General features: G+C 40.1%; 1 protein-coding gene across 1 annotated transcript in view; it reads left to right on the top strand.

The window, feature by feature from the left end:
• Positions 1-16465, top strand: part of tenm4 (teneurin transmembrane protein 4) — a 154341-nt gene that overhangs the window by 38051 nt on the left and 99825 nt on the right. Inside the window, 1 exon segment of the mRNA XM_022189084.2 lies at positions 390-662. Within this exon segment, the coding sequence (XP_022044776.2) occupies positions 390-662 (273 nt within the window).

The following is a 16465-nucleotide window of genomic DNA, read 5'->3' as shown; positions in this document are numbered from 1 at the left end:
AATGTATTGAATTTGCAGTTTGAAATCTGCTGTTGGCATTTTGAATAAAAGGCAGAAATTGCAAACAATGCAAAATATCAAATGCATTTACTTTAAAGCTCCAATTGTGGGATTTCAACATTTTCTACTTTGGCAATACATATATACAGGGGTGACAGGGGGACTCACACATTTAAAGATGTTATAGTCACTCTTTTAAATACTAAATGTACTAACACTAAATGCACCTGCTTGTGAATGTTTTGCTCTCAATAATTTTTACATCTTTCAAGTCCAGAGTATTGCTTTTGTTATTTTTTTTCCTGCACTGAATACAGTTCATTTTGTGAATTGATGACGTCAGTGGCAATTGTAATTACTAGACCTTTGTATTTATTTGCTTGCTGCAGGGACAGACTTCTCCCTTCGAGACCTTGGCTTTGGAGAAGCCCTCCCATCGCACGTGGCCACGTACAGGACTGACCTGGGGATGCCACACCGCGACTACTCAGTCAGTGTGGGCTCGGATGCAGACACAGAGACAGACGGCATCATGTCGCCGGAGCATGCGGTCAGATTATGGGGCCGTAGCAACACCAAGTCAGGCCGCAGCTCATGTCTCTCCAGCCGGGCCAACTCCAACCTAACCCTCACCGACACCGAGCACGAGAACACGGAAAACGGTAAGGCACATCTCTTTTTTGCTTTCCTGTGCCAGTGCTTGTCAGATGGCTGAATTTGCACCATGTCCGTATCCTTGTGGGGTTAGAATTGAATGGATTTGTGTTTTTTTGAGCATGATCCTTTGCACGGAAGCGGAATAACATGCTATGGCTTTGAGGCAACAAAAAAAAGATAAATAACACCGGATAGACTGCAGAGTGTAAATCATTTTTCATTATGTTGGCTGGAATTTGATTTGAGTTTTTGTCAGTGCTGAACTGGAAGGCGAGGGAGATGAGCTGCATCTTTCCTGTTTTCCTCAGTATCTGGGCAGATTTTGGAAGTATTTTATTCTGACTAATTTGAAGCTGACCATTTAATTAGGTTATTTTTTTCATATTTATTCACGCTTTTTAAAAATTTAGGGTAAAGACTGATATTTTATGGATCCGACTTCTTTAGAGAAAAGACAATTCTGGGTTTCCCAGCACAAGCAGAATTTTGGCATAGCATTACCCCTTCTGTTCATGATTCTTGGATCATTTTAGTCTTGCTTTGTTCTTTGTGTTGCAGTGTACGAATCGCTGTGTATTTGTCTGAGACAGAACAAAGATCTAGCAAATATCTAGAAAGTGGGAAACCACATGCACCTTCCTGTGACTTGGTGTTTCTATTTTACCCCAGAGGGCACAGAGGGTGTATGGTTGCATCTTTGCTCAGGAAGTCAGAAAGAAAATGCCAGAAGACAACTGCAGTTCTGCTGAAGATACTCTTCAAATTGTAGATTAGTGTGCTCTAAAGTCACGATGTTAGAGGATTCTGTTTGGAAGAAGGAATTTGGATACTCAGTCCCCTTGCACTTTTTCATCTGTAAACTCTGTTGCATCTTCCTGTTGAAAGAAAACGCTCTCGGAATAAATTCAGCGCAGTGTGGAGGCTGTACCCGCCAGACAGGGATTCTTTTGCACAGATAACCTTGTTTGTGTCCATAATGTCTACCCCACTCTGCATTTGTTTACATCAGCTTCTGCCAAAATGGATTATGTAAATGTTTTTGTGATACAGAGGTGCTACGTGGTAAAAACTTAAGCTCTGTTTTACACGTACAAACTTAAACGCAAACCTAAATCATGCATATTAACTGGCAGATTTATGATACTGTTCCCTGGATACTTCACAGATAGAAGAACTCATCAAGGGCCTAGCGGCAAAATTCTAATTGCCCCTGCACAGCCTTGCAGAGAACCTTGTGAATAGTTTTGCATTTCAGAGTGTGTCACATTATGTATTAGGTTCTTATTATACCTGACAGAAATGACTCTTGGAAGTGGAATCCATTTGCCCGAATGACTCAGGGAGAGAACGTGGCATCCCTCTGCTTGATCATCTCAGATGCCAAGGGACTTGAATTTGGCTGCATTGTACATAATTAAAGAGAATCTCCTTGGATGGCTGTTCAGGGGTCGTGATGCTGGAATGTATTCAGAGCACCCGTAGCTGCAGCATCATGCATCTGCAAGGCCCAATCGAGAATCTAAGTAGCTTTTTATTCCACTCACCCAAGCAGAAAGAGCACTTGTATTCAGCATTTAATTCAGTAATGCCTGATAACATACAATTTATATATGGCAAGTTAATTAAAATCCATCGAGCAGGCCTGCTTGTGTGTGCTTTAATCTCTTTAAATCAACAAACCATTTACTCAGCTTTAATGTATTCAAGCCGCTGGGCAGTTCCCCCCCTTCTTCACATGTGACTTACTTGACCCTGGTTTTAATGCATGCAAATAAGCGACAGCAATTTAGGAACAATTTTCTTGATGCTGTGATTCCAAGTCATCACTTCTGTGCTGCGAACAAAACCCCTCCTTAGTAATGATGTACTTTGCTACCATTCTTTCCAGTTGTTATGTGATGACTGTATTAGCCTTGGTTTCCATTCTATCGTAATGCACGCACGCATTGTATAAAAATAATCGAAAACTTAAGTAGGGAACTAAGTGTAGCACTACAGACAGATCAATTTCAATTATTGGCATTTTATACATAGTATTGGATAAGCGATTATGTCCACTGATTGCGTGTGTGTGCGTGCGTGTTGAGTAACATTAAAAGTGCATTCATGCAGTGTGTGTGTGTGTGTGTGTGTGTGTGTGTGTGTGTGTGTGTGTGTGTGTGTGCGTGCGTGTGCACGCACATCCTACCCATGCTGCCTCTGGTCCCTAGGGAGCCCCTTGAGGACAATTCCAGCAGCCGTCAACTGCTGAGTCATTGCACATCCTACAGAGCCCAAACAGCAAGGAGCCCCGCCAGACTGCTGGGTTTGGGAGAGGGTTGCTGTTCTTGGTTTTTACCCAATAACAGCTTATCCAGATGTGTGCTTTAATCCCAACTTTACCCCACTGTCATGGCGAGGCTATTACATTTCTGTAGCCATGAGAATCGGCGGTGGAGATAGGCCACAAAAGCCTGTTGAAGGATTGTAATTCATGTGTTTCATAACCTGTGGGGAAAAAAAATCATGCTGCTGAGGCCTACACAGTTCTTCTTGATAGAAAAAAATATAATGCTTGTGTGAGTGATGCTAGTGTGTTTGCTGGGGACGAAATGTAATTAGTTCCAGTGGGTGGTTAGTTACATACTGATTCTGCTTTTCCGTACTCCATCCTCCTGGGGAATCCGTTCTGTATTGATTGAGGATATATTTTTATATATATATATATATATTAGGGATGTGCGGACGAGCCGTTTAATCGTTTAACCACCTACTCATTTATTAAACGTTTAGTATTTCACTAGTCGGTTAAACGCCCCCCGCCCCCAGCACAGCCACGCTTCGCGGCCCCCGGTCCCGACAGGGCGCCGCCATGCAGCTCTATGCTCGGGCGTGCTCGTCCCGTCTTGGCTACCTGGTTGATCCTGCCAGTAGCATATGCTTGTCTCTTTTTTCAACCCCCGCTATCCCCCTCATCATTAGCGGTGCTTTGACCACTCCAGCTACACCCACCACGTCCCTTCCTGCCACCCCGAAGCAAAGCATCGGCTCCAGTATGTGCTGATCGTGGACTGTCATGGCGCACTGACCCGCTGCCGTTACGCACAGACGCAGCGGCACTTTCTGTCTCAGTGGACGACTGAACATCTTCATCAGAGGATGAATAGTCCTCTTCAGAATATGAGTAAGCCATTACTTGACAAAGTACTTTGTCAGCGTTGACCAGACCTCTCGGTATGGTGAGTTTTCTCACTCTAAAATGTGCCGTCTTGCGCTCTGATACGCTCCGACGGCGAGTCTCGTCTCCTCGGTTTTCAAACTCTAAACTCCAAAACTTTGAATGAAAACATGCTCACAACTGATGCTCAGATTGAAGTTCCAGATGTCTGCCATCTCCTGGTGTACAGTACATGAGGCACATGAGGCAGTATATTTGAAGCTATGGCTTGTTATGTTCAGCAATGTTGCTTGTCGCAATATTGCGACTTTGGCGCTTAAAGGGTTAAATTGCAAGTTTTCCGAACCGACTAGTCGGCAATAAAATTAGCGACTAGTCGGTTCGGAAATTAGTCGAAATTCCCATCCCTAATATATATATACACACACACACACACACACACACACACACACACACACACACACACACACACACACACACACACACACACACAAGTGGGTGACAAATTTAAAGAAAACACAACATGCAAATGTATAGGTAGGCTTCAGGCTTGCAGAGCACCTTCAGTATGCCTTTCCATTGATTCTCAACTCAAAGACTCTTAAACCCTACTAGCATGATAAAAACCAATAATCCAAAAGATATTTGATGTTTTGATGATGACAGTGGAGAGTGTTGTCTAACATGTCAGTCTAAATTCTCCCATAGGTGTACAATTGGGTTAAGATTAAAGTAAATTCAAAGGTCACAGCATATGATTCACATCATTTCCATTCTCATCAGATCACTTAGTGGCACTTTCTGCGCTATGAAAGGTGGCAGTATCATCCTGGAAGAGGCCGCTCTTCATCATAGGATAAAAGGAATCACTCAGGACAAGATCCAGAGTAATTCCAGTTTAGTGATGCAGTTTGTCCCTCTGCATCATGACATCAACCACGGCAGAAGTTTTTCTTTTAAATTTAGCATTTTTTTTACTATGAATATTTTCTGCCAGTGGGGGGGGGAGCACACAATGTGGGAGTCATCTGTGTGATATTTAGTTTTTTGGAGTTTCTTGGAGTTTATTATTTTATTTTTTTATTATTGCTCATTACTCAAGTCCTGGTAGCTGCAGGCAGCGCTTCAGGGCAGAGCCTCTAGGAACTTCAGTGAAATCTTCTAATGAAAGTATCTCTGCATCCTTTCAGCTGTATTTTGATTTTCCTACAGAACACGATCAACTGGTGGCACTTTGGAACTTTTGTTAAATTCTTTTTTATATTTATTTGCCTCATCTGTTGGTTGTATGCAAACAAAATCCCTACATTTTACTCATTTTGAAGAGGCACTAATAGTAGATTCGGTGATAACGGTTATGATGATGATGATGATGATAAAAACAATGGAAACTTTGGCTTGACTTGGCAAAGTTCTTTTAAAACAGAATGTCGAAGAAAAACCCTCAAGACACAAAATTAGCAGCCCTGATGGCAGACATCACCTTTGCAACTGTCACAACAGATTGCTGGTGCTCTCGAGTGCCAAGAAGCTTGGCAAGTATTGAGTGATAGAGCCATTTATGCTTTAAAAGTTCTCACTAAACTCTTAAGCCTGGTTCAGAAAGTCTCACAGGTATCTGAAAAGGAATGAGGCAAAGATCGGTGTGACATATTCTTGCTTTCGTGCCAGTTGATTCTCTGCTCTTTAGATGAGCTTAAGAGGTTTTGTGATAATGTAAAGGGAACTTCATTAAAATGGCAAGTTCATTTTTTTGAGGGGGGATCTTTTACTTTCTCCCACACTTAACTCAGAGTATCTGATCTAAGTACTAAGAAAAAAATATATCAGTGCTGTGTGTTTTTTTTAATAACCCTGCTGTAGACCTCACAATTTATTTGAAATAGGCTTTCTTGTCCTCAGTTTTTCAGGTCAGGTTTCTTAATTCACCTCTATTTTTTAGTTCTACATGATTAAACACAAGTCATCAATCAGCATTTTTACCTTCAAAGCACCCAGTGGCTAATGTGCTGATGTGATCATGCATTTTAGCTGCCGTAAGAGCAATATTTATCGATGTTGAGCTGGCAGACGAAAAGTGGCCAGTCTGTTCAAATGGATTTACTATGCATCTGCATTCTTGAACTGATTTTTTTTATAGCTGTCAAGATATATGTATTATTATTACACAAATCCTAGAATAAATACACATAATAGTTGTGAAGATAAACCACAAAAACTAATAAAACTACATCTTGCAATTGCTTCTTGTAATTGGAGTTGTGTTTCTGTTATCTGTACAGATAAACCATAGTAAAAATATGAAAGAATTAATAAATATAACCCTTCTTTTCTGAGTTCTAAAACAAACTACGAAGGAAAAAGTCCCGCATTTAGCAGGAACTCCACGGTGACAAGAATTCTTCCCCTGCTACCTGCATCAGTTGTTCGTGGAGGGTTCGAGACTCTGCCGAAACTTTGAACTGTTGAAAGATTGAGGTTAAGAGCTGCAGGGCGGCGCTCAGTTACTGAATCTTTGAACATAGCACGACTGTCTATGAGGGACAGGTGTTCCTCGTAGAAACATGTCACACCCCCGAAAGGCTGAGCGTCTTTGAAAAGCAAATCTCTCACAGATTTGAACTTGAGCGGGGAGTACATCAACCTGTCCCCCATCCATGTATTGAAAGAACCTTTGTTCACTTCTATTCACTGTCATTATTCTTGGCCCAAGCTGCATTTCCATAGCATAGGAAAGCACCTGCTGAGCTTGGGGCTGATTGTTCAGTGCGATTATTCAAAAACTTGCACCGCTTTTCTCTGATAAACATAGTGTTGTTTTCTCCAGATTGACTAAAGCCAAGTAAAATCACAGTTTTCAGCAGTCACAGAAACATTAAGGTTGTAAAATCTGAATAAACATTGTCTCATATCACTATTACCACTCTCCAGTGTCACTTGAAGAATTCAGTGTCCCTCATTTCTCTGATTATTACACATGGAGCGACTGAAGAGTTGCAACACATGAAAGAAAATAAGGAATCACATACCCCCTGCATAATGATAGTTTCCTAAAAATAACCACAGAACAAGCAGCACTTTCGCACTTTGATACAAAACCCGTGTACCTTAATCTTGTACCTCATAGGCCCTGCATACCAAAATACCGCCGCTGATGGCCACGCCCTCTTGAGCGCGCGAGCAAATTTCTTTGTTGCACGCTCCGCATTTGTGTGTTAACTTTGAACCAATTCTCCTGAGCTTTGCCACCATTTTAGGAGTCTGTGGTGAGAAGTGACATCAGACTTCCAATTAGAACGAGGTTTTTCTGTATTACAGGGTTGACTTCATTAGGGCCTTGTTTTAAAGCATCACAGCAGGGTGTTACCAAAGACGGGCTTTTTTCCTTTTGTGATCTTGGAGGAGAAGTCGTGTGTTTGTTCACACGCTGCAACACAAATGTGCACATCAAATGTAGAAATAGCCTGTTTTTATGGTAATATTTGGCCAGAAAAAACGTCAGTTAAGAGGGATGTTATCAAGTCTGTATGGTTTTTGTTTAAAAAAAAAACGTATCTAAATCCATGCAAAAAAACAAGCGTGCACTTTTTATTTTAATGATCTTCTTAATATCGACAGTAAATTCACTCTTGTTTTTATCTTTGCTGTTTTTATACAGCGGCATTTACTTTAGTCTGCTTAATGTCAGGGTCTCATTTTACCAATTTAAGTGATCATAAATTTCTAATGATGGGGTGTAATGTGGATTCCAGTGCACTGCAACTGTGTGCACACTGACACTGACTAATTCTATAATTAAACATACTCCTATAATTTATATATCATATAATTTGAGCCAGATAGCAAACCTTGAATGTTTTATCCCACTATGTGGAGAGATTCTTTTTACTCTGTACCACTGCCCTGCAGGAGTTTCCCATTAATCTTGGTCTTCACTTTTAATTCTCTGTGTGCTACAGAATATTCTCTAAGATGAGTCATCTTTAATTCTAGTTCATGATGTACGAGTCGCATATAGCAAAGCTGACAAGAAATATTAAAGGCTCAAATTTCTAATTGAAACAAAACATTCACATAATAATATGTACAAGAAACACAAATGACATATCATTGCCAATATCAAGCAAAGTAAGACAGAACATGCCCCTGTTTCGTTGCTAAGTTATAAAATAAGTGACGAATATGAATGGAATATTTTAGAAAATTGTATTTTAAAGAAGCCCAGAAACAATTATACCGTGTACCCAACTGTAGTTTATTAATGATATCAGTTTTCCTGCAGATACAAACATAATCACTTTAGTCAAACAATGGTATTTTGATGCATCATTGGCTTTTGGCATCTGCGATAGAGACTCTGATCATTTGCTGTAGGGGACAGTGTTTTGTGTAATATTTGGATCTGTAATTTCACTGCATCCACATGGAGCACAACGTGGAGGCTTGTTCTGCAACGGTCACAGGAATCGTAGCAGCAGAATATCAGGCGAAATGATGCTTCAAAGAAATCACTAGTGGTTTCCCGGCTCACAGCCGTGGTTATTTCCACCCCCAGTATTTCTTGTGAAGTTATTTATTTGTTTACTTTTTTGGCAGACTCTCTGCTCAGATCATGGATTAGTGGAGATATTCTCTGGCTCATTTGCAGGCTAATTTGCTGGGTTTTAGAGGCCCTTGTGGACAGTTTTGGGCTGTTATCTGTGGAGTTGCATACCCACTCCCCGCCACTGCCTCTGACAGTCTAAACCAACAGCACATCAGGGCCCATCTCGCCACGGAGGCTCCGGGGCCTCGCTACAGCTCAAAGAATGACATGGAGCAGGATGAGCCCTCCTCTGTGGAGGATCATCCCAACCCAGTCTTACAACTTCTGCCCCTCTCTTAGCAATATCCATTTAGCACACAGCCAATTATCCGCGCTCATGTTATATTTATGTAAGTTGCAGGGAATATTCTCCGTGTTTAAAATGGGGTACAAGTAGCAGTGCACTGATTTGAAATTCAGGATTTGTATCAGTGCATATACTTAAACATTCAACCAACATAAATTACATTTTTTTGTATTTTTTTTGTCATAAATATAATAAAGATATCGCAATCCAGAAAAACTATCCTTTCACAGAAACAAAAAACCTACATGAGCATCTCTTCATGTATCTTATCATATTTTTTGCTAGTAACATTGTATACTAGTCTTGCAGTGAAATCCCAGATAGCTCTGAATGGGTGGTTATCTGTAATGAAAGCAATTAGCTGTTGTTATTGAGGCTGAGGAAGCAGAGATCATAAAGTGGTGTTGCCCTTGTAAGAGATAAAAATAATTAAACTTTCATGCTGAGATTTTTTCTCATTAGCAGTCACCTCTGATATGTATAAGTCTGTGATACAAATCCAGGTACAGAACTTTTAGGCTCAGTTAATCTACAAAGGATTCATCAGTAAACACCAGCGATTTCAATTAAATAGGTAAACATTTGTCTGTCACGTCATCATTAAAAATTTGATGACACTCTTGATACGTTAAAAATGCATGAATCATGCTAAATTAAATTGCTGTTTATCATTTTTATCATCATTTTTATCTTGCACATGGCAAAGTATCTAACATCAAAGCACTTCTGAGTATGAAAACAGCACAGTAAAATAGTAAAGTTGCAGAAGACAAGTATGCATGACAGTTCTCAGCGTCTCTGCTTCTATCTTTTAAAACTTGAATGCAGCAGCTTTGAACTGTGTGGGTTACAAGACCGTCTGTGCAAGTCTAACTATATGATTAATTATTTTCAGCAGCCCCACTTTTGTTCTCGGCGCTTGTCGATACAGCGTGATTCAGAATAAGATTAGCATGCTTAAATATAAGGGCTTCTGCACACAGGATTTCCACATGCATTAATTCCAAACCCTCGTTGTGCTGGACAGCTCTGGTTCTTCCTGGATTATTTCTGTCCCAGTGAAAACCGCTCAGCACAGAGAAATTTCACAGCCTGTGAATTTTGAAGAAAATAGCTCAGGATATAAGCTTTAATTTTTCTTCTCTTCTGCTGCCTTCAGAGGTTCCCCTAAAGTGCTGCTGCCACACTGGAAACGCTAGTCTAATCGCTGCCATATGAATTGCCAGCTTCTGCAGCAGGTCACACCACAGCTGCATTCTGACTGTCTGTGAATTACCAAATTTTGGCATTGATGCACTTTCAGACGATTTAAGCTGGCTTATTACTAGCAGACCTCTACCAGTTGTTTACAGTAGGTCGGACATGTTGCAGTTTTAGTAATTCATTTATTGTTGATAGGAAGTGCAGCCCGGGACGGACAGGAACATTTCCCCTGAGTTTTGGTATGGATGGCACCCCGAGGCAGTTGTTTTCAAATGTCAAGTTGGACAGCTTAATTCAGGAACTCGAAAATAAATTCAATTCTGTCAGTCAGCGGCCTGATAAACAGCTACATTAAAAACATACGTTGGTTATACGACCCTGCAGAATACGGCTGGTGCATCGCTGAGATAACAGCGTTTGGAGGGCTTTTGCAGGAAAGAGCTTGAAAAGTGAGGACAAGAGAGTATCTTTTTTATTCTGTGCCTTGGTGATATCGTTAAATGGCATTAGAATTATTTGTTTGCATCTGATGATTTCACCTAAAGGCGTTGACTATGTGATGTGCCTAGCAAGACCTGCAGGCATTTTTTTATTTAATGTAAAGACGGTAAAGATGCAGTATTAAAGAACGCTTAAGGGAAGGTCTCCTCATCCATGCAACCAGGCTTTCGGTTTAAGCTTGAAAAGTCACAACTGCAGAGCCATAAACATTGCTTTGATTAAGGGTCAAAAATGCTGCAAGGGCACTGTGTGAACATTTGTGCATCGTTTGTACACACGACAGTAAAGCAGAAGCATTGCATGTCACATTTATAGGCGACTGTAAATGGTAACGCAACATTCTGCTTTCTTCGCCAACTTTAAGTAATTTAAAAAATGGAAGGAAAAATGCATTTTACAAGATGCATTTAATTCTGAAAAGTGCCAGCATGATGAAACAAAGCTACAGTGCAATGAACAAAGGTTTAAAATTTGACTTTTATCTTTACAAATCCTATTGTTAAATGTTTTACTGGAGTCTTTTCATAAGGCAGTAAGTTTAAAACCCTTTAAACCCGTGCAGAATTTATATGGAATTAAAACGTGTGAATAACAAAATGTGCATAACAGGATATTGGTGCTCCTGACTAAAGTTACCATTAATAAAATTAGCATCTAAAAGAGTTCATGTGCTGCATTCAGAAACGGGAAATATATTTAAAATTCTCACTTTGAGTTACAAAACAGTTTGACAGATTATTAAAGGATAATCATGCTGTTGCCCATCTCCATTTGATTGAACTCAGTCTACCCCAGGCAACTTCATTCCTATTCATCACCTCAGTAGAAACTTTGAATAGAAATTGGCTTTCTGACCGAAGCCTCCACAATTATGCTCCAGAATGAGCGTTTTCTATCTGCACACATTCTCCTTTGTTATAACATCTTCGTCTCTGCCGTTGCATTGAATGCACATTTGGGATTTATTTTCAGGAAAGAGAATCACGAGATGCACCTGAAGGGTTGGAAAATGCTAATGCAAGATCAGGACTAACTGTTTGTGTTCAAAGCCAGCCTTAGATTTCTCTGAATTCTTGCAACTTCTTACACTATAAACATCCCTTATTAGCCATATTGCTGACTCTTGGTAACTTAAGTTTTACCGTGCAATGACTTATATAAGCACTTAGAACACAGGCCTCTTGACAGTGTGTGTTTTAGATAGCCTTTTGAACTGTCATGCACTCAGTGGGAGCTGGAGGCACACACAAATCAATTCTTCAACACCGACAAAGTGTCTGAAATGAAAAACAGTGGGCTTTTATATAAGCTATCTGGAGAGCGTGATGAGAGGAGGAAATCATGTTTTGACAGAGGTGTGCTGTTTTAGCATGAAAGCCTACATATTACAATGACGCTTAAACACAACATCTCACATCTGTGCAAATTACGCAATAGGTGTCCCTCGCACTACTGACAATTTGTCACTCAGCCTTATAAAATTTTGATTCCAGAAGAAAGTTTGGAAGATGTGAAGGTTTTCAGTTTTTTTTGTTCTGAAGCAGTGCTTAAGCTCTTTACTGTCTTTTATTGGGAATGTAGCATTTTCTTAAGGGTATACTTTAGAATTTTATTAGGCCAGGCCTTGAATGCGCTGAGGAATGACAGGATGGGGATGGTGCCATCTTTGTGCAGCAAGGCCCCAGGCAAGCCACATGTAGCCCTAATGAGTCGCTTACAATTTCAGGCTCCGCTTGCTCTCAAACACCAAAAGTAAACTTTTGTCTTTTTTTCTCCTCACTATTCGGGGACCTTAAGAGGATTGTGGGGTCATTATTTATTCATGCCATTGTGTTTATTCACCAGCCTCTGTGTGTGATGGGAGAGGGAATGGAGCAGCCAGTTCAGACGGAGTAAAAGCTGATAATTATCCACTATTAGCATTGTTTTTTCAGCCATGGTTTAAGTCGCCTCAGTTGATGATCGCGCCGTGATAGAGGCCCAGAAACATCCATTTAGAGCAGATTACCATGTGCGCGTCTTTGAAGTCTGGAATCATCGGCAGCGGACTTGCTGAATGGGTGTGGATGCGTTCATAAGCCTGTTTTTACGCCACTTTTTTCTGTGCCGTTAGAGAAGATATCCTGTCGCAATGTCAGTCACAAACATGTCTTTCCACCAGGCGATCCCTAAAAGGAGCCATCACATGCCTGCAGGACGTGGGGAACAGTGAGAGGTGAGGAGATTGGAGCCTTTACTTTTCATCCCAGAACAAAGAAAACCCCAGGGGTGCTTAAATGGGGCTGTATAGAAGGATTTAGCGGTGTCAGATCGCCTCAGAACTAACATTGATTCAAAATTCTGGTGAAGTAAAGAGCAACATTTTTGGCTCAAGACTCAGGAGTCTTGAAAATGGATCAAACAGTGATTGGGCCTACTCAGTTAAAAAAAATGAAGCAAAAAAACAAACTTTGTGTTATTGTAATGCATCAGCTTGGCTGCTTTTGACATGATTCAACCAGCCTACACAGTGTGTTCTCCTTTTATTATAGGTGTCCAAACATGTCTTATGGGTAACAGTGAAATTACAGGTGCTCCTGGATTGAAGCTTACAGTGCAGCAGCAGTCAGGTTTATCTTCAAACGGAATATAATTCTGTTCAGCTCGTTTAGAATTTCAATTTTTACATCGCCGGTCTGATTCATTCTTCTGTTTGTCACAGAAAAGTAGAAACAGATGGTGTCTTTCGGCTGGATTGCAGGGCGAGCTGTCTCCTCGACATGGAGAAAACAGAGTGGACTGGATGGATGAGAGTGGCAGAAGTCAGGCAGGGATGTTGGTAGAGGATGACTGAGGAAGGAGTGTGTGCTTATCATCACCCAGAGAAGAAATGCCATCTCTAGTCTCAGCCACTCTGGCCTCCTTTTTATCTTCCTAGGTGATACCTTGGAATGCCACAGGCTGTCTCTGCTCTGCTGTCTGCTAACGCTCGTGTGCTACTGCTTTTTAAAAATCTTAGCTGGATATTTTCCTCCTCCTCCGTGCAGATGAATAGATTAGCACTGAGTGAGTGCAGCGTTATAATGGTGCGATTTAAAGAGGAGTGAAGGGAAGCTGTTTGATCAGGAAATGATTACAATTGCTGATTTCATCCAAATCACCAATTTCTAACCAAATCTGGTATCCCACCACTGCTCTGCAGACACTGTGATATCTGTGTTAATGGCCAGAGACATGTTGCTTGTTTCTTGGGTTTATTCGAGCCATCCATTTATAATTCGGCATTCAGTGTCTCTTTAAGAGCATTCAGTAGTTGTAAGTAATGGATGCTGGGTTTAAAGTGCTGATAGAAATGTAGCGGGTCAGCTTTAAATGGAATTGCGCCTTCTGTGGTATTAGTTTTTTTTTATTACGCGCTCATATAATTTCCATTTTCTCAGTAATGGTCAGGCCTGTCTATAAAAAAAGCATTTATGGGTATTTACAATTTGTTTTCAGTCATATATTATGCTCACTCGCCGTTATTATGATATTGATTTCTAGCAGGTAAACGGCACTGTCAGAGAGATATTTATCAGTTTTCCAATGTTGGCTCATAAAAGCTCATTTGCTACTTCCTCTGAAAGTGTGTCTGAGTTTTGCACTGTGTTTGTTGGAATGGGGGGATGGGGGCAATGTCTGGAGTTGTGAAAGGGATCGCAGTTTTCCTGACAAATTGATAAAATGGCACTAAATCAACAAGGGAAAGTCTTGTAATCTTAAAGCTGGTATATGTTTTGTGCAATCTTGAGTAGATGATGGAAAAATTAAGAAACATATTGCATTACAATTGCATTTGCTGTGTTTGGTTGATGACTTTTTCCAAATGGCACTCTGTCATTAGTTTTTTCATTTTTTTACTGAGATGACATCACCTGTCAGGCATTAATTCCATAATAAGGCTAGTTGTGGCTCGCAGCTGTGTAATAGAAGACAATTATGTCAATTTGGGAATGCTAATAATAATGCAAAGAAATAAATTAAGCCGTCTTCTTGCTTGTGCTGCCTGGAGAGCTCAGTGATTACCTAAACGCCCACAAACGATAACTTGAGTGTGTTCCCAAAGCATTAAAGTAAATACATTATATAAGATGAATTCATTTTGCAAATTCTTAAGCACTTTTATGAATTTAGCTCGTTTAATAGCTTCATTTTAGCTTTTAAAGACACGCTGTCTGTTGTAAACTCAGTACTTTCTTATTTAGAAGGAATAAGATACAAGTATTTAGGATATGTTTTATAATTGAAACATCAATTTCATGTTTTTTTTTGTTTGTTTTTTAGTTCAAAGGTTGCCCAATTGCAGACTCACTCGCATTTATTGATCTTGTGCCTACAAATTTTGTTTAGCAAAGAGTGTGAAGAGTCAGCCTCCAGCAAAATCTACAGAGAAAATAACAACTAAAAATATATTTGTAATGAAGACAGGAAAAAGTTGTTGTTTTTAAAACCCTGCAGCGGGATTAGCAGGTTATTACCTTTTCTCGTTGATGGGCAGGCATGTTTTCATTTGTTTTATATATCCTTCTGTTTAGTCTTGTTAGAAAACAGCAGAAAAATTGAAGTGTAGTGTTGAATAGTTAACTAAACATGGAGTGATATGTGAGTTAAAGGACCTGCAAATTCCAGGAACACATGTCAAATCACAATTACTGCATAAACAGGACACATGAGCCATCAAAAATGTGGATAAAACCAGATGGATTACATTTTTATATAGCAGTGCAGCATATTTTCTTGAAGTTTGATTGAAAAAAATGTAGATTAGGAAAAGAACATGGATTGTCTGTTGTTGGATAATCCAGAGAATTACATTTTGAGAAATATATTGTAAACCCCATAATGCAGCATATTCCCCAGAATTTATGTATATATAGTACATGATATTTTTAATTTCACAGTATATTGTATGCAGTCATGTCACCTAAGCAGTGTGTTGGTGTGTTAGCTAATACATATCCCATCTTTCATCATGCTACATCGCAAACACACCACTACAGGGTTTCGGTTCATTCAGCCGCAAACATGCTGAATTTCTAAGATTGTCAGTGACACAAAGGCAGGATTAACACCACCTTTTCAGAGCCTTTGAAATCCAGCTCAAACCAAAGGCAGTGATATAGTTCACAAGGGCACATTTGATCATTCAGAGCTCAAATACTGCCAGTCTCGTTGGAAAAAAAAATCAAAAAGGGCATCAGACCTCCTTTCATGGGTCCCTCTCTGCATGAGCCTCTCTCAAGTCTTTGTATCTCAGAACATTTCTAGGACAACATGATCCTGACTCAGGAGCTCTGTAAATATGGCCACTGGAGCGGCGCAACAAGACATTATTAGGGTAACAAAGTTGGAATGCTGAAAAGGGAATTGATGATGCTTAGGCAATTTAAAAGCTATTACATATCCAATTAAGATACCTCGTCGGCCAAAGCACCTTGTAGGCAAATGCGGCTCAATTAATAGACTATTATTTGTATTTGGTGTTTCATAATAGACTTATTTAGAAAGCGAGCAGTTTTCGTTTTGAACAGACCTATCTATATCGCTTTTAAGCAGCACTCACACTACAGTCGCTACAGAATAAATGAGTTATTATGTCTCATGTTCAAGTCTAAGCAGCAAGAAAAGTCATGGCAAAGTTTTCCTTAGAACTGTATCATTCAAACTGCTTTTGGTTTGCTGTGCTTACCTCCTCCTCTGAGCATTTTGTTCATCCAAGGATTGTATGTAGGATTAACGTTCACATTAAGGATGGATTTATGACCAGGCCCGATGGGGGTCTCCAGTGTAGTCTTTTTGTTTCATGAGCAGCAGAAGGACCCTGAAGAGTACTCAATGTACACAACAAAGCAGAAGTTTGATTCTGAAGATGTAATCAAGGCTACCAGTGGATCTGGTGTGCATAATCGCACTTTCACAATGTGCGTCACTCAAATTAGACACTGCAGAAGGAACCCATACCTGCCGCTTTCAGATAGCTTCAAAGAGAGTTAATCAGCTGAAAAAGGAAGGCCTTCATACGTGAACACTGCTAAGA

This window comes from Acanthochromis polyacanthus, chromosome 13 (assembly GCF_021347895.1).
Source record: "Acanthochromis polyacanthus isolate Apoly-LR-REF ecotype Palm Island chromosome 13, KAUST_Apoly_ChrSc, whole genome shotgun sequence".
NCBI classification, from domain to species: Eukaryota; Metazoa; Chordata; class Actinopteri; family Pomacentridae; genus Acanthochromis; species Acanthochromis polyacanthus.
Note: the sequence above shows the minus strand (reverse complement) of the source record. Positions and strands in the feature narration are given on the sequence as shown.